The sequence below is a fragment of the Phalacrocorax aristotelis genome, chromosome 24 (genome assembly GCF_949628215.1).
Source record: "Phalacrocorax aristotelis chromosome 24, bGulAri2.1, whole genome shotgun sequence".
NCBI lineage: Eukaryota > Metazoa > Chordata > Aves > Suliformes > Phalacrocoracidae > Phalacrocorax > Phalacrocorax aristotelis.
The window spans coordinates 6,167,735-6,189,766 of record NC_134299.1 but is presented as its reverse complement, the minus strand read 5'-3'; the positions used below and the strand labels follow the sequence as shown (position 1 = coordinate 6,189,766).

The window sequence follows — 22,032 nt, the reverse complement described above, 5'->3', positions numbered from 1 at the left end:
CCTTGTTTATTCAACAACCATGTGCCACACAGGTGCTTTTTTTTTTTTTCTGCAATGCATGGCCCACCATACACCGGCCAAGTGGGGAGAGGCTGCAGGGCGACGTTTTCAGCTCTTCAGCCTCTGCGTGGGGTGCCCAGGGCCCCATCCAGCCGCGTGGAATACCGCTACGTGGGGGAAAGGCAGCTGCTCGGCAGCAAGAGGCAAATCCACCGCCTCATCCCTGTGGGCCCATGGCGTGGCAAGGCTGTAAATCCCCCTCCAGCACCACTTTGAGAAACTGTTTATAAAACCCCACGTCCACGTTGTGCCCGGGGGCGGTCACGGGGGAGGGGGCGGGCCAGGTTTGGGGGCGCAACCCTGCACCCCCAGCTGCTGCAGCCACGTTGCCGCGGCTGCTTCCACTCCAGCTCCGTGACGCGGACGGTTCCCCTCGCTCCCCGCCGCCGGGACGGAGCTGGGATGGCGCCGCTGGCACCCGCCTGCGTTACCGCGCCCGCACGATCGCGCCCTCCCGCCGCGGTGTGGGAAGCCGCGGCACCCGCCGCGGCCGCGCCACGCGCGGCCCTCCCCGCCGGCGCACGCGCGGCGCTCCCCTCCCCGCGCAGGCGCACAGGTGGGGTGCCGACGGCCGGTAGCGGCTGTTCCTGAGGCGCCGCCGGTCTCGCTCCTCTCCGGGCGGCCTCATGAAGAGGCGGCGGCGGCGGGGCGGCGATGGGCTCGCTGAGCAGCCGGCTGCTGAGGCGGCGGGGCGGCCTCCCGCGCGGCCGTGAGGCGGCCGGGGCCGGCGGCGGCCGAGGCGCCAAGAGGAAGCGCGGCGGGGCTGAGGGCCCCGGCGACAGCGAGAGCGACGGCGAGGCCGAGCGGGAGGAGCGGCTCCTCACCACCCCCCGCAGGTCCGGGCTGCCCCGCGGCTGCGGGGCCGGCGGTGGCCGCCTCCGAGGGGGCTCCGGGCCGCGGACGCGGCTCTGTCAGGGGCGGGTGGCGGGAAGGGGCTGCGGGGCTGGCGGCGGTCGCGCTGGCCCTGAGGTGGCACGGCGGGCAGGAGGGGCCGTGGGGGGCGGAGGGGCCCGGCGAGGCCGGGGGCGAGTGAGGGGCTGTGCGGGCAGGGCCTGGGGCGCTCGAGGGCCGAGCCCGGTCTTCGGGGTCTTGTGCGGGAAAGGGAGGGGCGGAGGGGAAGGGCTGTCGCTGTGAGGTTGGTGGGGGGCCGGGGCCAGGGGGGAGTTTCTTGTCTGCTTCGGAAAGGTCCCAGCAGCAGCTGCTGCAGTGAACAAGAGAGGGGAGGTGAGCAACGGCGGGGGGGAGGCTGGTCCCTCATGGGGAGGAAAAAAGCCCTTTCCGGTACCTGGTGCTGCCTCTGTAACAGACAAATTTGAAGGAGTGTGTCTCTGTTTGCCTTTTTGCATAGGAAACAGCTGAAAAGCACTTCTAAGTATATTTATCAGACTCTGTTTGTGAATGGGGAGAACAGCGATGTCAAAATTTGTGCTCTGGGAGAGGAGTGGAACTTGCATAAGATCTATTTGTGCCAGGTAAGCGGCTCCTTTCTTCCTCGCAAGAGAAACTGTATTTGTGATGAAAGAATGTCTGGTAGATGGTAAGCGTGACTCAAGACTTTTTCCTTTCCTTTTCTTCCCCTTACATTTCTGACTTACCACTCTTGCTGTGGATGCAAGCAGTTACACAACATGCCTTGTGCCTTTGATAGTAACGTTAGGAAGCGTAGCTGTAGCTTCGTGTTTGAAAAGTTTCTTTGTTTCTGTCCCTTGCAACTTAATTTTGTTTTAATCTCATCATCTTAACCTTGGCACATCCTTTGTGAAAACAGTCCTGAAAACTGTCTTTTGGTGTCCGGAGGACAGGTTCTTGTTTGCTAAACAAATGGCTGAGAGTCTCCTGCGATGTTAATATTATTGCAGAGCAAGGAAAGCGCTTCCGGAGTGGACCTGTACAGCACTTGCTGACCCAGTCCAACTTTAGTGTTCATTGGGACTCAAGGGTAGGAACCTGAAGGGAAGTTGCTGGTGCTGGGTCTCTGTATCTGTTGTGCATCCAAGGACGAAGGCTTGCTGGCTGCTTCCTTGCACAGAAGCTCTGAAAGGAATAAATCCTAGTGCGTACCTACAAAAAAGATGCCATTTCTTACAAGCGTTTTATTTTGGGCTCGTGTTAGGGTGAAATTCTTTGTGTGACGTCTTGCGCTTTGGGAGTGAAGAGTGCTGTTATCTTTACTGTCTGTTCTCTTTTATTACTTTTCCTGTGACAGAAGTGGGGAGAAACCATGGCTTTGTCTTGAAACGTTTCATTCAGTTGTGCCGTTACCTTTAACATGGGAGTCTAACCTGGAAAGCAATGTATTTGAAGCGAGAAGAGAAAGTAACATCAGGTACTACACCTGAAAATGTGTGCGCTTCTGTGTTAGCTGTAGTGAAACACAAAATGGTTTTATCTGTTACGAGGTGAAGATGGCACTGGCAGATGCTCAGCAGGTTGAATGCAGCTTCTCTGGTGTAAGAAGGGATGGTAGAAGTGAATTCTTGATTTTTGTTGTTGTAGTGTTAAAGCCATGTTTCCAGTATAGGTACAGCAATTGCTTGCATTGGCCACAGCGAGGGAAATTTCACAGAATCACAGGACGATAGGGGTTGGAAGGGACTTCTGGAGATCATCCCGTCCAAACCCCTGCTTGAGCAGGCACCCTCAGAGCAGGGGGCACAGGGCCGTGTCCAGGCGGGGTGTGAATGTCTCCAGGCAAGGGACCCCACAGCCTCTCTGGGCAGCCTGTGCCACTTCTCTGGCACCCACACAGGGAAGGGGTTTGTCCTCATGCTCAGGTGGAACTTCCCGTGTTCCAGCTTGTGCCTGTTGCCCCTTGGCCTGTCATTGGGCACCACTGAAAGAGCCTAGTCCCATCATCCTGACACCCACCCTTTAGATATTTATAAGCATTGATGAGATCCCCCCTCAGCCTTCTCTTCTCCAGGCTGAACCAGCACAAGTGTGTCAGCCTTTCCTCACAAGGGAGATGTTCCAGCTCCTTGGTAGCTCTCCTCTGGACTTGCTCAAGCAGTTCCCTGTCCTTCTTAAACTAGGGGGCCCAGAACTGGACGCAGCACTCCAGATGTGGCCTCACTGGGGCAGAGCAGAGGGGGACAACAACCTCCTTGCCCTGGCCATGCTCCTTTGAATGCAGCCCAGGACACCGTTGGCCTTCGTGGCCCCAAGGGCACGATGCTGGCTCAGGGTTACCTCGCTGCCCCACAGCACTGCCAGGGCCTTCTCAGCAGAGCCGCTCTCCAGCAGGTCACCCCCAGCCTGTGCTGGTGCAGGGGGTTGTTTCTCCCCAGGGGCAGGACCTTGCGCTTGCTCTTGCTGAATTCCATGAGGTTCCCCTGGGTACAGCTCTCCAGCCTGTCTAGGTCATGTTTCATTGCTTTCTTGTAGGAAAAAGCCTTTTGCGTGCATCAGAACCTTTTGAAGCGTGTAAAACACAGGCAGAAAAGTCACTTGCATATAGCCCAAGGTTGATCATAGGCAGCCACCTCTGGATAGAGCAGTGGGAGTGTTTGACCAGGGGGACAGCTGGCAGACACAGCTTTAATTGTCTGCTTGCTTTTAACTTTGTAAAACTGAGGCAGGGTATAAGTGGGTTGGACAGTCAGACTTAACGTTGTGCAGCATAAACAGGGTGGGCACTTTGGTGGTTTGTCCTTAGGCTGTTGTTGGCGACAATGCTTTTAATCATGGATGTGATTGTGCTGCTGCTCCGTCTCAAGTTTGTGAAGCTAGCCCTTAAAACTTAGTGTGGGTGCACGACTAAAATTGACTATTAAATAGCTTCTGTGGATGCTTTTGAACAGACTCTGAAAATTGCAGTTTTGGTCTGTAGAGGTGTCATTGTACAAGCGATGTTCTTGTGAGATGAAGTTTTGTGGTGAAGTTAACTGTTCTCCTAAGTCAGGTTTCTATTTCAATTTATGCTCTGTCGTTGGAGTGGTGTTTCTCAAGGTAAAATATTTGTGAGTGTTAAAAATAGCTTGCTGTCAATGAAATCACGACTCCTCTGCCTTGTTGAGCATCCTCTCTCAGGATGTGTGTTTCTGTTTCCCTAGTCTCTCAAGCTACTGCATTTAGTTTGATAAATGACAGCAAGGTGCTGCTCTACCTGTGAGTGGCAGGTCTGAGAAATGGAGGGTTTCATTTTCTCTGATACTGGTTACTAAAATGATAAATTCTCCTGAAACTGAGGAGTTGGCCTACATGGCAAAGCTAAGGTAGCCTCCTGAGGATCGGCAAGATGACTGAGGTCCTGGTTTTAGAGTAGCATGTTGTATGGCATCGTAGTTAGGGGATATGCCAAAGGTATGGAAATATTTATGTAATGAAATAAAATCAGAATTGGATTTCATGTTATGTGCTGCCCTGAGTTGAAATGCTGAGTTAAGAGGTCAGGGCATACGGTGCTGTACAAATAGACTTTATTTTTTTGATCTCTCAGGTAAACTTCAGTGAGTGATAGCACCTCATAATGGGCACATCTGCTGCTGAGAAGGAAAATCATGAATCCTAGTAGAGCAGTATATTTCACTTCATTTGGACGGAAACCTATCAAATTCTAGTTTTATATGCCTTACACTTTATAAGAAAAGGTATATTTCCATAAGTGGTGTATGTGCATGTGTCCTTGGTATGAGACTTACAACCTTGTACATTAATTTGTATGTCTTGCATGCTTTTCTTCCCTCCAGCCCCCCAGTAGCTAAACAGGCATTCCGCGATGCCTGGAGGATTTGTTGTCCACCGGTAACATTAAGGACTTAATTCTTGGACTGGTTATATCCCCATTGGTGGTGTGGTTTGTAGGAAAAGAGTTTGTGTGGCTTTTGTGGCCCTTGAAAGCTCTTTCTTCACTCTGATTGCAGACACGTAGTCCAAATGTCCTAGACGCATTTTCCCTTTCAGAAATAGAGCAACTATAGTTAGTCCTTTCTTGAGTAGGTCAGAGTGGTTTGCATTATGAAAAGTTCCCTTCATAAATTTTGTTCTGCATGAAGGTAAATATTAATGATTTTTTTTTGTTCCGTGTGCTGCTTTTGAGAGTTTTAATTTACATTAAGTGTCTTACTTGAGTTCTTTTTCTCTCCTCTTCCCTCATGTAGTCAGGCTACTTTTCCAGTATGTTCAGTGGAGCTTGGAAAGAATCTAGCATGAACATCATAGAGTTGGAGATTCCTGACCCAAACATTGATACAGAAGGTAAGTGGGAACCTTTTATTTTAACATAACTTCTACCTTCAGCGTTCAAGCTGAACCTGACAGAAAATTAACTGGAAAAAAAAAATTTTTAAGGATAATCTTCAAACGAGTAAACAAGAAACTTGAAAGAATGAGTTCTGTGCTCATTCAGTTCTGAGCTTAACTCGGGTCACCAGTAGAGTTGAATTAACTTTTGTACCTCTGAGCTGGGAAGCACAGCTGGAAAGCAACTGCTTGTACTGTTGTTTTGGCATTGGGGCTCTTGGGATCAATATGTGCAACTGTTGTGGAGATCCGAATGTTGGAGTGTGGATCACATCTTCATCTGTCTGGTCTTGAAAAGCTGCCGAGGGGGGGGCTCGCGGGGGACCGATGTGAGTTGGCAGAAAGCTTTGCTATGGTTCCAAGCACTGTGGAGTGAACTGTGAGTTTTGTTTTTCAGAAGAATTACAGAGAAATTTGTAGCATCACAGCAGTATCTCAATGTTACACTAGTGATGAGTTGCAGAGGAGGAGCATGAGGTTTCTCTTCTTTTTACCTAGTTTTACTGTCCTGCACCTGGCCCTGTGGCGTGCCTTGGTGGCTGTTTTAAGATGAATATTTTGTTTAAATGGTGCAAGGGGCTGTATTTCATCGGTGACTGCCATGTTTTGTGTATTCTGTTTATGTGCGTGTGCTTGAGGTGGTAAATACCAGTTTTTTATCCTGAGCAAGCAGGAGTGAAGAGAATGTGTGAGTTGCAGTGGTTTGGTTATATTTAAGGATTCTTTTAGTTATCCGAGCTCGTATGTCCTGTCTTAGTTTGACACTTGTACTCTTTTCAGCTCTACAGGTGGCTTTTGGCTCGCTGTACAGAGACGATGTATTAATAAAACCCAGTCGAGTCGTTGCCCTTTTAGCAGCAGCCTGCATGCTGCAGCTTGTAAGTAATAAATGTGCAATATTTTTATGCTTTCTTTTCAGCTAAAGGTAACTGTTCGTAACATAGTCACGCACACGTATTGTTTCACCTGGAGAGATAAATAATCTTTTCGTACAAAGTGGGAAAAAGCCCCAAACGTAACACAGTGGTTCTATTTCAAAATAGCATGGCTTAGATTCAGTTGTAATGTTAAGCGCCATTTTGAGCATTATATCTAGAAGTAGGCTAAAATATGTTTTAACAGCTCCTTTGTTCTACCCTGACAGTATTCATTAAGCTTTTCTTTCACGTGATATATCCTTAAGAAAAAGCTGTTTTTCTGAGGAACATTGATTGGTTTAAGTGTTCTGGATAGAGTAGCAGAGGTCACTGTAGCACGTGTGACTTTGGTAATTGTTCAGGCATGAAAACTTGTATGAACTGCACAATCTTTGAAACCTCAGTTAGGAAATAAAAACTTTGAATATTTGTGGGTTTTTTCTTCCCTGCAGGATGACTTAATCCAGCAATGTGGTGAAACAATGAAGGAAACCATTAATGCAGAAACTGTGTGTGGTTATTACAATTCAGCGGCAACATATGGGTTAGACTCTGTGAAGAAAAAGTAAGAATTACTTTCTCTGAGCTGCTTTGTACATTGCTAATTAGAAGTGTGAATTTATGAATGGTGAGATAATGCCCAGTTAGGTTGGTAGTTTTTTTGTTGTTTGGTTTTTAATTTTGTTTTTTAAAGGTATCTGGCTTGGGCTCTGCTTGTTCTGTTTAGTTTTCAGGTTTCTACTATAACCAGTTACCTTAAATTTGGTGTAGATTCTGGTCGATTGATCGGCCTGTGCTGTGAATGAATTAATTACTAACGTACACTAGTAAAGACAATATATTTGGTCTTCAGCGTGACAGTGAAACAATACTTGCCATCATTGACTCTTTTATCTCAAAGCTGCTTTAATATTCAGAACTTGAGCTTGAGTTTATCTTAATTAGGAGGGGTAATTAGACATTTTGGAGCAGAATGCTGAGGTTAGTGCTAGCTGCTTCCTTCTGCTGAGAATTAGTGTGTTCTCAGGGCTTTTTGTGGCATTAACAGTACTAGGAATATAGCTTTCACTCTTCCCTGAGAGACACTAAATGCAACTTCAAGAGTTACAGAAAATTTTGGAAAGTGTTATGGTAAAGTTCATGTTTTTGAAAGAACTCCCCTTCATACTTTTATGCATTCATGTCTTGGGCACGTTAAAGCAGTATTTCAGAATCACGCGGTACATAAGCAGGCTTTGTGAGCCTGAGCAACTGTTGCTTGAATGTCGAGATATGTAAGAAAAAAAGGAAGGTACTAATTCCTTGCTTTTAATCTAGGTGCCTGGAATGGCTCTTGAATAACCTGATGCCTCACCAGAGTGTGGCGCTCTTCAAAGACCTCAGGTATTCAGGCGTCAGTTAACTGTCAGTGGTGAAGTACAGTTTCTTCCAAAGCGTGCAGCTCGCTCAACACGACTTTCTAGGCTATTGACGGTTGCTTGTTACCTAGCTTGCTTTCTTGGTTTTGTCTGTATGTCTCGCAGAATTCTTTGATGACTTGTCTTTTTTCAGCATAAACCTCATGAAACAGCTGATTAGTTCTTCTGACCTACTTGTAGTGCAAGTGGAAATGGATGTGTACACCGCTCTCAAAAAGGTACTTGGCGAAGGGTTGGGCTGGGGCTTTATGAAGTTGAACTCCAGAGTAGCAGCTGATTTGTAGCACAATGAGAATTTTAACCTCTTTGGTATTTCCTGGAAGCATTTAAGAGAGTATCAGAATCTTTGCAGGAATTAATGCATTATGAAAAAGCGCTGTTAATAACACATGTATTACTGTTTTGAAGACTTCTTCAATTAACTCACTAGAGTTTGTTTATTTTCCCTAGTGGATGTTCCTCCAGCTAGTGCCTACTTGGAATGGGTCTTTGAAACAACTCTTAACCGAAGCTGATGCATGGTTTGCCAGGCGCAGGAGAGGTAGGATTAATTGGCATGGCCTTGGGTTGTGGAAGAGGCTGGTCAGAGGTAAAATACGATAGTCTTCCTCCACTTCCCAACTTTCTCCTCTTCTCTCTGGGAAGGCTGGCCTCTGCCAGCAGTCCCCGGGATCAGGTTCTCAGCACCGATAGCCTTTTCACTGTTTTGTCCACATGTTTCAAGTGAGCAGACATGGTCGCTAGTTTTGCTTCGTTGCTTTTGCTATTGTTCAGTTAGGATAAGCTTTTGTTGCCTTCTCGCTAGAAGGCACGTGTGTGTTTCCAAAGAGGAAAAGTTTGGTCTAACAGTTCTGCCAAAAGGGTTTGAGTGTAAGTAATTTCTTGGGTTTAGCTCCAAAAGATGGTTTGCTCGTCCATAAAAACTTTCTGTGCTTAATAAAGTAAACCTCAATGTCAAATACAAATACGCTCTGGAAAATATTTAGAAAACCAACTTGTAATACCAGTGCTCCGTCTTGCAGATTTTGAGGATGACGTTGCCTTCCTGGAATCGGAACAGGGGAATGCGTTCCTGCCGGTGTTCACACACTTGAGATTACAGTATATCATCAGTGACTTGGCATCAGCCAGAATTATTGAGAGAGATTCCCTAATGCCCTCAGGTGAGCGAGTACTCAGCTGATCGAGTTCTGTGTGCCTTTCCTAGCCTGGCCTGTGATAGAGTCATTGGGAAGATCGAGGTGTATTTGCTGGTCTTATCACTTACGTGTTTATCTCCAATGTCTGAATTGCGGCTGAAGATTCAGCAGAAGTTGAACATTAAATTTACATGCATGAAAGTCTTAAAAGACAGACACGTAGGTGTGTTAAGCGTTTGTTGATCAGTCAGTTTATCAAAATACTTTATAATCAGTACATGGTAGGTTATCTGTGTTTAAATGACCCCTGAGTCCCAGGCATGCAAAAAAACTGCTGAGAGAGCAAAATTTGCTGCGACTCAACTGTTTTGTAGCCATTATCTTTGTACAAAGAGCTGGGTAGTAATTGCTGGGATTTGGAGTAATACCTGAAAATGAAAACCAAAAGCACAAGGTGCTGTGAACTCGTCTCCCCTCCTCAAAGACAAGCATTATTTACTGACAGGTATTTCAGGTGTTTTTGGAGGAGATGGGATAATGACGTATTCTGCTCTTGTCCTTTTATTTGCATTTTGCATACATCCTCCTCCTAGGTCCTGGTGCTTTTTTGAAGCCCATAGAGTGAAATGCCATTTAATGTGTTATAGATCACTGCTATTAATGTTACAGTATCACTGAAAGATAGGAAGCCGCATTCTCATCTTTGCTTTGTTCTTTGCTTGGAAGCTGTGTAAACTTGGCTGCTGAGAGATGAGTGAAACTGGAGATGAGTAACCCCGTTGGGCTCTCACTTGGAAGTGTTTTTCCACCATCGTTCATATCTTTTATCATGTGAAACACCTGCCCCTCCTCCTTTTTCCTTTTTGTTTTTATTTATATATTATTATTTATTTTTCCCCTCCCCAGAGTGAGTTGTGCTCATTGTAACAGCGTTTGGACTTCCCCTGCTCTGCCTCTGGATCTGGCTCCTGGTGTCCTAGCTCCATATTTCACTCTGTTTGGTCTTTCCTTATTGTAGTTGAATCTTAGCATTGAATTTTGCATCTTGACTCTCTGACAGTTTTTTTCCCTAGCTCTCATGTACACAGCATTGATTCTTTTTTCTATATCTGTCCCCAGCACAACTATCCATCCGTCCGTGTCCCTGCGATGTCCGTTTAGCAATGTAATTGCCAAATGTGAATTAAGACTGCTTTTATTGATCTGTTCATCACTCTTATTTGCAACTTCTTGACAACTGTGTTCTTGCCATCTGTCTGTACTTGTAGCCTTCGGGGTCGCTTTGGGCTCTTGCCATACATAACTCTTTAACCTGTCCTTGAGTTACACCGCTGCCTTCCTCTAAAATTAAATTTTTTTTTTCCATCTCACATTGGCTTTTTCCTTCATGCTGCCATAGATGTCAACACAATAATGGTCCAATATCAGAGGAGACTTGTCGGGATATTTCTCTTGAAGCCTGCTAGCCTGGTCAAACTGTTAGATGCTTTTAAAACACTTGCCTTGCCATTAAGGTGATGTAGTGAGTGTTACTTTAGTTTGCCTTCCTTGTGCTGCCGTATCCTGTCTCTGCTAGAAATAATGTTTTTTTTGTAGCTGAATTCAGCTTTTTGTAGCTGAATGTCTGAATAACGCTGAGCACCTCTTTCTCACACTTTGAAATGTTCAAAGAATGCCGCTATCAGAAGCTGAATTAGGACTTTCTGATAGGGGGTAGCTGAGGGGAGGGAGTAGGGTCCTTCCCTCCCTAGAAATCTGTCCCTCTCTTGAGTGAAAGTGAACCGTTACCACTGCTGAAATGCACTGGCTTTCCCTGCTCTCGCTTCTGGCTTCGATTAATACCTTCATAGACGGAGAAGAGACTGTCTTCCTCACTAGATCTGGCAAAGTCAAATACGAAGGAACTCGGTTATCCTGTGCTCACAACGTCTATTTAAAAGTGTCCTTCGAACAGCAGGTGGAGGCAGTGTGTCGTAGACCGCTGTGTCGAGCTGAGGTGGAGCTTGGGTGAATGGTTTGGTCGGTTATGACTGGTAGATGGGGCAGGGTTTGACCTCGAGCAAGTGATAACAGTTTATACTATGCGTAAATCCTAGAAGAACAGATCCGATCGTGGATAGGTGGTATTTTATATGCTTAAGTGATGTATAAAGTCAGTATAATCCATCTGGCGATTAACATTGGTGCAGATGGTAATCATAGTGCAAAGGCATCTTCATTCTGTATTAAAAAATAAGGTAACTGTGGGTGAGTGACCCTTTAGATCCTTAATTGAAAGATGACAGAGGAGAACTATGGATTATTTTCATGTGAAGTGGCTGTGTCAGCATGTGAATAAGATGTTGCAAACCAGACATTTGCCAGTACTGCGCTTGGTTTCCTTCTCTTAACGTTGCTGTTTGTTATCGCTTACCAGAACTGCAACAGGCAGCCTTTTCTTAGTGTTCTTCAGTGGACAGATTTTGTGTCTGTGCTCAAACCCATCAGCCTTCTGCCTACATACGTCAGAGGAAGAATGTTCTTAAATTGTTACGAGATTAATTGCAACTTTGAGGCTGGTTTGCCTGTGCTTATTGAAAAAGAATGTGCTCTACCACTGATAATGAATTTAAAAAAAAAGGAAAAAAACCCCAAACTTGAATTCCAAGGGAACTGGGAGAGCAGGGAGGGAAGAGCAGCGTGATGTGGAGACCTCTACAGGTGTAATGAAGTGTAAGTGAAGAGGTTAATACTGGATGGCCCTTGTAATCTGTTGGTGGTGGTGTGTAGCCAAAAGCTGTGTTAAGATCAGGAACTTTTGCTCGTCCTTTAAAAGGAGGCTTGGATAAATATTGGTGGTGCCCTTTTGAACTGATGCTGCCAGCATCCAGTGTCTGAGGTGATTGCATCGTACCCAAGAGAGCCTTGAAACATGGAAATTGCTGGGTAGTTTGTATTGTGGTGTAAGCCTTTTAGATTATTCTAGATGAAATAGTTCTCAGGGAGGTATAAAGAAGGCGACCATGTTGAAGAGTTGAAAGAAATGGTGTAACACTTCCTGAGCAGTATTTTTCCTCTTAACCTTTACAGATTAACAGATGAACTACAGTTGAAATATGGCGTATGACATAGGTTCATATACAAAAATAGTGAAGATGCTCTGTCTCCTGATTGTTTTTTTTTTTTGTTTCTTTTTCCTCCTAGCACATCCATTCTCTGTTCCTCCCCTGTGCACTTTTCCTTAAATCATTGTAATGGTTTCTGTTGCACTCTGGTGAATTCCCATTTTGGTCCTATCACAGCCTGAATCTTAACTCGGGAGTCAGTAGGGCAAGGGCTGGTTTTATGTTTTGAATCTGGGACTCCGAAGGCAATCTCAGCACTGTGATCTCACCCTTCTGTCACCCTCAGCAACAACCAACCTGTTTTGTTTTCCTGCTAACAGTGGTTCTCGCCGCTCCTGCCATCCCAGTCCATTCCTCCCTAGAGTTTGTTCTCATCTGAGACCTTGTGGACTTGCCGCTGTTCATTAGCTTGACTGAAAAGAACTTACGTGCTGGGCTTTTGGCTGCTTCTGATCCCTTCTGCGTAACTGCCTTAGCAGCTGTTAGGTTTTGTTCTGCTGTATCTCTTGGTTGCAGCTGTTAAATTAATGCAGCTGACAGAACCTTCGCAGAATCACAGACTGGTGGGGGTTGGAAGAGCCCTCTGGAGCTCACCCCGTCCCACCCCTGCTGGAGCAGGCACCCCCAGAGCAGGGGCACAGGGCCGCGTCCAGGCGGGGGGTGAATGTCTCCAGGGAAGGGACCCCACAGCCTCTCTGGGCAGCCTGTGCCCCTGCTCTGGCACCTGCACAGGGAAGGGGTTTGTCCTCATGTTCAGGTGGAACCTCCCGTGTTCCAGCTTGTGCCCGTTGCCCCTTGGCCTGGCATTGGGCACTATTGAAAAGAGCCTGGCCCATCCTCCTGACACCCGCCCTTTAAATACTTATAGGTATTTATGAAATCCCCCCTCAGTCTTCTCTTCTCCAGGCTGAACCAGCACAAGTGTGTCAGCCTTTCCTCACAAGGGAGATGCTCCAGCCCCCTGATCACCTCGGTAGCTCTCCGTACCATCTTCCTGGTGTTCTCAGAGGAAGACATGGCTTATGTTTATTGCTAGTAGGGGACAGCTGTTCTGTTTGTTTTTACCATACCTGTGATAAGGCACTGTTTCCTTTATCTTTTGATTCTGTTTTCCTCTTGTTTAACTTGTGTAGAATTCTGTTGGGGATTCAGAGAGTGGCATCTGCTCCCAAGAGCTTGTTACCCAGCTCCTTGGCTGAACAGAACTTAGCGCACTGAGAAAACATGTTGAGTTGCATCACTTCTGGCAACCGTGGATGCTTGATAAGATGAAAATAGTCCTGAGTTACTCAGTGTTAGCAGTTGATATTTATCTGAACTGCCTCTTCTGTACCTGCGGCCTGGAGCTGAATCACACACGCGCGTTATCAGGTGGTGGGTTTGCACAGGCTGTCCAGTTAATAAGTGTAACCTTATTATTGCAATGTGATTTTATTTCTATATTTCAAGTGCCTATGAACACCCCCATTCCCGGCTCCAAAGACGACACCAAGCTTATTTTTTTGTTCTTGTTGTTTTTCAATTTTAGAATGGCTGTCCTCTGTTTACAAACAGCAGTGGCTTGCCGTGCTCAGAGCAGAACAAGGCAATGATATTGGGTAGGTATATTACAGGCTTTCCTTTCTTTCTTTCTTAAACTAGAAAATTTCCTCTCATATAAATTCTGACAAGATTAACTTTTGGAGTTCTAGGTTGTATGGTTCTTAACAGCATCAGCCAACTGAAAACAGCAATGTGGTGGACTTTTTTGAATTCAATATAGTGACTTAGTTAAACATTCGAGAATGGGAAGGGTCACTCCATTACTTGCCTAGAAGAAGTGCACAAAGGAAAATTCAGTTATGCTCAAGTTAGAATGGTTCACAGAGGGATCGTGGATGCAGGGGATAAGCAGGACCCTCCCATTGAGTCACAAGGTTCAGAAGAGATGCCCTTGCTTTCTAAACTCCTTTCAGTGAGGAGCCTAGGTGCGGCTAGGTCCAATCTTAGTCTCAGACTTGGTCAATGGTTTATGTGAACAGAGATAATACATATATTCACACTGCACACAAACAGGTTAACCTGTGAGTAAAAATTATCTTTTTGTGAGTTTCATGAATTACTCACATTTTTGTGCTGATATTCATCGGCGCACGGCCGGTGAACCTCGCAAAATCAGGCCTTTGAGTCCTTGCAAAAACGTCAACAGAAGATCCCTCCATCCTTGCAAAACCTACCCTGAGAGGCGTCCCAGCCCACAGGAGATACAGGGTCACGTGGCCGGCTGCGGTGCAGGAGAGCTCAAAAGGTCTCCGTCTTGGATCACTATTTATAGGATCGAGATGATTGGCTTTGGTCAATATTTTACATTCTGGCCACAATTCTGGTACGCAGGTCGGGGCAGATGGCCCAGGTGTGGTCAGAGATTGCCTGAGGCCCAGGTCGTTGTGACCAAGATAACAACACAATAGGGCTCACCCTGGGATCTCAGAGGGGTGGGGGGGCTGCACCATCACAGCATTGCACCGCCCTTGAGGAAATGCCATGACGACTGCTATGTTTCTGTGCCCTTTCAGAGATGTACAGGTAGCTGTGCTTAGTGGAACACCCTGACTGGCATCTGTGCGCATAACGTGTAGTTGGGTTTCTTCAGCCTGTGCCTCACAAGGATCGTCAGTGGTGGCTTGGGCAGCGAGGCATGGTGATTTAACAGATGTGACATGTATTCGTGTGACCACAAACTGTTCCCTTCTGCTTGGTTTTGCTACATTGCATTGAGCCTGACTTGAACCAAAGGCCGTGCAGTCTGTGGCAGCGTTCAGCGGTAGAGTTACAGATCTCCCACCTGCCTTTTGAAGTGAAGAGTGAGTGTTCTCTTGATGTACTTCTGTGGCAGCGAGTGGTTCAGGATTTTCCACCCGGAGGTTTTGACTGGATTGTTAGTGAACGACCAACCACCAATAGACCTATTCTTAAGTACTCATAGCTCTGTCTTGAAACAGCTTACGCTTTAGCCCCAACACCCCGTGGCAGTGGCTTCCGTGGCTTAATTGTGTATTATATAGGAAATATTTCCTTAATCGCTTCCTTTTGGTGTTATGTAAGAGTGTTAAAAATGCCCAAAACTCTGACTTTGGCCTTAAGAGGATCTTTAAGAAGCGGTTCTCTCTGTCAATAGCAGTGCTCCAGAAAACGGAAGAGGTAAAGTACGTCATTATGAATGTCGTCATTTCAGCTCCTAAAGATTAATGTCGGGTGGTCATAGCTTGTTTCTGGGACTGTTGTTTGCTTGGGAAGACTTTTCTTGTAATGCAGTCATGGATGTATCTAACAGTAGGCGAATGTACAGTGCGCATTACCATCTAGCTCATATGGGAACCACAATTAGCATGAAAGCAAGTATTAACATAGTCATCAGAGTTCTTATTCAGGATAAGACTTGGTATTTGCTTATTTTTGATGTCTTTTGGTAACTCACTGTAATGCAGGGAGAGTGTTTTAACTGTCAGCCGTTAGATACACCTGCTTCTGAAAAAGCAAGCTCTCATACAAAACTGAAGTGCAGATGATGGGGATCATACCAGCTTTTAAAATGAGCAACTTGCATGTTCAACTCCAGGGCTGATGCTTTCAGTGACTCTTGGAAGGAGCAGAGTATTTTTCCATGTTTTTCTTTGCTTGTCTAGTTTTCTTTAGTATGGGATTATTTTTTTTTAAACACAGCTAGAAGTGAAAAATCTGAGGCAGAGAAAGTTTACTGAACAGTAGACATCCACCTGAATCTCTTATTATGGCATTTATTGCCAAGGTCTTTCGCTGATGGCAATGGCCCACTTATTAGTGGGTGAGATGTAGTGTTTCTTCTCAATATGTTTTTGCTTCTGACTTTGGTAGTTTACAAGCTTAATGGTTCAAGGTGGCATCCAGGTTGCTGTTTGTTTTGTAGTCAATAATGGACTGATTGTCTCTGAACAGGGTGTTCTCTGGAGTCATGTGGGAGGGAGATGGGGGGTGCACGCACATGCGTGCACGGAGGGCTTCCCTGGAGTCGTGTGCAGTTCAATTGTTCTGTCGCTAGTCCACAGCATGCAATCTCTGAGATGATGTTTGAAATCCTGAGACCACTTCTCTGTCTTCTACTAGCAAGCCGTACTGCCACCCTGCAGTGAGATGCCTGTGGTCCGTAACTCATGTCTTAGAAGGGAAGACATGAAACTGTTCCTTTGTATTAAAGCAAATATTTTGGATGTTGGACCAACCGGTAGCTGAAATAAAAGAATTAGGGTTTTATAAGACCATCCTTTGATCCAGATCTGCTGCCCTTGCTCTCGCACTTACTGCCTGTATCAGTATCTTAACACGTTTTTTCCTTAGAGATAAGGATGCAAACTCAGTCAAGCCGAGCGAAATGTGAGGTCTGACTCCCAGTGAGCTGAAGTAAGGCTCTATTTTCATATCCCACCTGGAGCAGAGCGTAATTGCACCCGCTTATTCTAGGGCTGCCAGCATGGAAATTACATTGCTTTGAAACATGTGATGTGGTTTGCTCTTTTGATAACTTCAGAGAGGAGGAGAAAATGTTTCTCTCCTCATTTATGTAGTTTGCATTTAAAAGGACTAAACATTTTCCTCACTCCAGAATTTGGGAATTTTTTAGTGTAATACTGGAGTTTGTGACTTTGAACTGTAGCTGCTCAAGGTTTACTTGTTGTGCTAAAGTGGATCACTGCTTTTTTTAATTAAGCATGTGTTCTGTGGCAGATGCGAGAGAGATCTTTCAAGTCCATGACTGGAGTCGTTTCTATTCTAATGGACTCTTTGGCGGTGTTTAAGAAGGAAATAGGATAACTTGACTGTTCGCTAAGCACATGGTAGGCCAGCGTAAGCGGTTACAGCTGGAAGTTTTGCATCTTCTGAGGCTGCTCGAGGAATTGTGAGGGGGGAATGCTACCGTCTCTCTGACATTATGTACTAATGTTTGTGAAAGTTGTCACTAATTAAACAGAAATGAACCTTTTATCACCATTACTGAATTTGGGTCAGCTACGTAAGCAGTTCAGCTAGAAGGTGTGTAGAAAGCACGTGGGAGGTTCTTGGATGAGTTTGGTTAGCATGATTAGCGTGTTTGCTTAACTTAATCATAAAATACTTAAGCGTCCAGGACTGGTTTTTACAGAAACGGGGCAAAAAGACCACAGACCGAGCTTGTTCGTAAAAGGCACGGCCACAAGCTCTTGCAGTGTTTGTACAGTAGGAAGAGAAGAGGTGCAGCGTTTCTTCTTGCTTGTGGAGCTTGAAGTGTGTTGTTTGGTAGTGCGGGTTCATAATTTAACGTGGGGGTGGGGGTGGGGGTTGCCTTTCATTGCGATTTATGCTACTCACTTCAAGCGTTTGTCCTCAGTGTAACTTGAAGACTTTCTGGCAATGGTTGCTTATTTGGTTAACGATGTCATCGTGTCTAAAGTTAAGTGAGTAACATACCTCTGGAAAACTGGGCCTGATTTTACTCATGCCGGCTCTGCAAGGTTTCTCTATGTGCCGAAGCAGCAGTGGAAACTGTTGGGTGAAACAAGTTCATATTGGTGTAGGATGCCAGAATCAAGAGCTCGTGGCACTTGGTGGTCGCTGGGGGTAAACTTTTCTCCAACCGCTTGAGAAATCTTTGAGTGTCGCTCTGGGTGCCGCTTCATAGCGCTGCTATTTTGCAGAGTCCTGCAGCTCTTCCTCAGCAGCAGCACTCGTTGATGTTTGTGCCTAGTAAGTCGGGACTACCGTGTTTAAAATGGACTTGGTTCTTTTAGGAGGATTGGGGAATGCATGTCATTGCAACGGCTATTATATCTGTACCTGGAAAGGTTCTCTGGTAAAAGTCCTACCTGCCGAGGCTTATATTGCAGTTTTGTAGAGTAGTCGGATGTTCACGGGATGATTTGGGTTGGAAGGGACCCTGGCAGGTCATCTAGTCTAACCTGGGCACAGAGAAGGGTCAGCTGTGTGCTCAGACCGGTTTACTGGGGTCTGTTCAGCTCTTCCACGTTAAAGTACCGTACAAAGCTGTTTAAGTATCCTTAAAGATGCCCTTTTTTTTTTTTGTAGGCCTCAGGAAATAAATAAAGAGGAACTGGAAGGAAACAGCATGAGGTGTGGTCGAAAACTTGCAGAGGGCGGCCATGTAAGTACGGCACGTGGCTACGTCTGTGCGCAGCTGACACGTCTTAGACGTGCTAGGTATTTTCAAAACATGTCGGTCTTAATTGTCAAACTGCATCAAAAAGAGGTAACGGAGATGCTACGTTAAAGAAATTATTTTATTCTCCCTAGAAGGATGAAAACGCTTGCTGTCTTTGAGATGAATAAGGAGTTAGTGACTTAATTGTGCTCTGGCACTGCAAGCAAGCCCGTGTTTGGAAAAACCTCTGTTGCATGAAAGGAGGGAATGTAGCCATGACTTATCATTGGAGACGTGTAAAATACATTCAGTTAAAATAAAGTTCTGATCACTGATGTCCTTTTCTTTTTAACTGGAAAAGGAAGCTTTCCAGATAAACTGCGTAACAGCCACAGCCAGAACCCCGCTGTGTTCCGTGTACGTCTGTGTGTCTTTAGGTAGCAGGTCCTGTGAGAGCACAGGAGACACGAATATTTTCTTCCCCACTGAAGTCACTTAACATGAGGCTGTTGTACTCTGAGGAGCACTTTAGGCACGAATGGGGTGTGTAGTTAAGTGCTGCTCAGACATACAGCAGCAGGTACCAGGACGCAGAAGTATTTTAGATCCGCTTGTGTTAAATGTATTTCCGTATGTTTGGAAGGCAGCTGACGCGAAGCTTGTCTCGTGTACTCGTCTGCCTGCAAAGGCTGGCCGCTACAGTGAGTGGTTGCCTACCGGGGCGTCTTATGTCTCAAAGAGGTGTTGGCAAGGATCCTTGAATCCACCAGACATCTCTGTAGCCGAGAATCCCGGTCCCAAGTTTGAGCTGTTGGAGAAGCAGCACTTCTCATTTGTGTTGTGGCCAGTGCTCAGAGGGGCTGGTTTGTTTCTGTGTTTTTTAACTTGTGCTCTTCAGTACTGCTGGCGGTGGACTGGGTTCAACTTTGGCTTTGACCTTCTTGTCACTTATACAAATGGTTACATCATTTTCAAGCGGAATACGCTGGATCAGCCGTGCAGTGGATCAGTCAGTCTGCAGCCTCGGAGAAACATAGCCTTCAGGTAAATAATCACCAAGGAGGCAGAGCCTGTGGCGTGTGCTAAGATCTCCTACTGTAACTAAGTCTTTCTATCTGATGGATCCATTCTTTTGGATCCAAGTTTAACTCATCCGTTGCATTAAATTTTGTTGCCACCAGGTTAGTTATGTTTGAAAATGCCATTCTGTCTCCTTGGGACAAACTCTTTGTGCCGGAAAAACTACGTTATGGGAAACTAATTTAACTGTTGTTGTGTCCCTAGGTTACGTGTAACCTCTTTTGATAGCAGCGGGAAAGTTACTTTCAGTAGAACAACAGGATATCAGATTCTAACCTTTCAGAAGGACCAGGTATGTTTAGAGACTGCTTGCCTTCCCAGACTTCCAGCACTGGTGAGATTACCCATCTGAATAGTATGTCCATCAGGCTCCTGCTCATTTAGAGGCAAACTTGGAGCTTGTTTGAAGACTCTGTTGCGTTGTAAGCTGAAGAGTTAAAAGAATCCCTGCCTGTTGTTCAAGGGTGGTATTCATTGCTCTGTTAAACAAAGAAACAAAAGCCTCAGAGAGGAGTGGAGTTTATTAAGAGAATGTGCCCATTTCCACCCTCTGTGACAGCAGAATTCAGTAAGGAATGTGAAAGACTTGATCATCAAGTGTCTTAAGTGCTAATCAGCAGTGATATGTAGGTGGTGGGTACATAGAGACTTTCTCCCTGCAAATGCAGAAAATCCCCCTTTATCTCCAATGTGCTTGAAGGTAAAGTTTGCTCAGCCGTTTCTCATGGTTCTGTTATCTCTGATGCAGAAGGGTCGGCAGCCCTGGGGCAAGGGTTGTAAGCAATTTCAGAATAGCTTGTCAGTGTTAATATTACAAAACACCTGCTGAAGGTGAAGGTGAATTACTGTCTTGAGGTTTTTTTATCTCTGCTTTTTTAATACATATTAATTAAAATGTATAGAAGGACTGTTAGTACCAGTTTCGGTGCTTTTTTATGTACTTCCCTGTAATGGCCTCACTTGCTACGCAAATGCTCAAATGTCCACTGTGTTTGCTTTACAGGAGCAGATAGTGATGAATTTGGACAGAAGCCTCCTGACCTTCCCGCTCTACATCTTCTGTAACTTTTTGTACACATCGCCAGAGAAGACAACCGACAGCGAGGCACTGCCAGATAACTCAGAAACCTGAGACCTCTTTATATATTATATATCTATATATTTTATATATATATATGGCCTTAGTATACTCCTATGCATATCTGAAAAGATCATCAGAAATTGTGTAGGCCAAAACTAGTTATCCCATATGTGTTTTTAATTTCTGTTCTGCACCTGCAGACAGTAGCCATTCCGTGTTTAAGAAACGTTAGACTTTTTATTTTCCTGGGTGAAAACTGAGCCAAATGGGACAGGGGGAGTTTGTGTGAATGACATCTTACGAACTTTCCTGTCAGATTCTGAGCACGCATTGTAGGACGTGTGGTTTTTGTAGTGTCTTATTTGTTTGTGGGTTGGTTTTTTTTTTTTAAATGATTGATCTGTAAATACCAGGTCCGCATTCTGTTTCTTTTGTGGTCAAGTGTAAGAGGTACACTGTATTCATTCTTTCTATATGTTTTAAAATACCCAGCTTTTCGGTAATGCCAGCTTTGGTGCTGGGTTGAGCCACCCCAGGGCTCCTGCGTTGTGCTGAGGGCTCAGCACCTCCCGTTCAGGACCAGGTCCTGCTCTGCCCTTGCACCCCGCTGGCTCCCGGGGCCACCCACTGCCCCTGCTCACCTGGACAAGCCGTTGCTGCGTGCAGATGCAGCCCTGGCCCGCACACCCCTGCGCACATGTGCCCCGGCTGCTGGGGAACCGCCACCCTGCAATGCGACGGGCATGTGGGATACGGAGCAAGAGCTTGCACAAAACTCATCTTGAGAATCATTTTTTGCAGACATTAACGACTCGTTCCCCTGATCTGTGGGTGTCCTGGTCCTACGTTGCCCTCCCTCGCCCTCCCGGCTGTGGAGGGACTGTCAGTGCAAAGAAACAAATCCCTTCCCAGCTTTGGTCCTTGTTCCCAGGACAGGATCAGGGATTTGGGATGGGGCCGGTGGCGCAGGGGCCCTTGCTAAGGGATCGCGAAGGAGTGGCTCAGTGCAGGAGTGACGGGAGCACAGAAACCCAAACACGGCACAGCTTCCCCCAGAATTTTCTGGGGTGGTTGGTTTTTCTCCCCCACCCCCCCCCATTTTATTTGTCACTGACTGGGAGCAGCAATTGTGGCAAAGGGGAGTGGAGCACTACACTGTATGGAAAGTACAAAAATAAGGAAGCCTATATATAATTGCAGTCAGTTACTAAAAATTGCTTCCGGGGCAGAGATCGGTGTACCTCCGGTGTTCCTCATACATCTTGGGTGACTGAATATGGTCCTTCTCTCTACAAGGCCTTTGACTTCAAAAAGGGAAGAGGCAAATTACTCTTGCAAGGATCAATAATTTGCTGCTTGTAGAGAGATAGGTACATCTATCCTAAAAAAAAAAAAAAAGTAACAATAAAGTCCTGTCTACAGACCAACGAGGAGCGAATTGCTAGGGAGGAAGATCAGTGTCTCCAGCGTAGCAGCTGACTCACTGGAAGGCTCTGCTCTCCTGCTCCCTGTGTGGCCAGAGAACGTGCCAGTACAAGACCAGGAGTTCAAAGAAAATGCGTCCTAATGGGAACAACCAAGCAAAACAAAAGCCATCCTAAATCCACAAAGCAGTACTTCTTACTGGAGGAAAGAGACAGGCTGAAGAACTCGGCTGGTGGGGTCCAAGGTGGCAGTGCTAATGCCATTGCATCCAACAGGGGAATAAGCCAGGCCAGCCAGAGCAGTGACAAAGGTGCCTTTTCTGCCTCACAAGATGACAACCAGGAGACCAACCACCTCAAGGGTGTGCATGGCCACAGTGGGTCCTCACACAGCACGGGGAATAAACAGGAGGGACTGGA

General features: G+C 46.0%; 1 protein-coding gene across 2 annotated transcripts; it reads left to right on the top strand.

The window, feature by feature from the left end:
* The first annotated feature begins 602 nt into the window (after positions 1-602).
* Positions 603-20,629, top strand: LOC142068245 (germ cell-less protein-like 1). Of its 2 annotated transcripts, none has more exons than XM_075117532.1 (14): positions 603-896; positions 1,409-1,532; positions 5,160-5,256; positions 6,082-6,179; positions 6,671-6,783; positions 7,536-7,601; positions 7,770-7,854; positions 8,087-8,177; positions 8,659-8,799; positions 13,408-13,477; positions 17,955-18,030; positions 19,004-19,071; positions 19,312-19,399; positions 20,111-20,629. In XM_075117532.1, exons 1-14 carry the CDS (start codon positions 715-717, stop codon positions 20,237-20,239), a joined length of 1,428 nt encoding a protein of 475 aa, XP_074973633.1. In that variant the 5' UTR covers positions 603-714; the 3' UTR covers positions 20,240-20,629. The 2 variants fall into 2 exon arrangements, with proteins under 2 accessions (XP_074973633.1, XP_074973632.1); XM_075117531.1 differs by having other exon boundaries at positions 18,926-19,071.
* Positions 20,630-22,032: the final 1,403 nt, after the last annotated feature.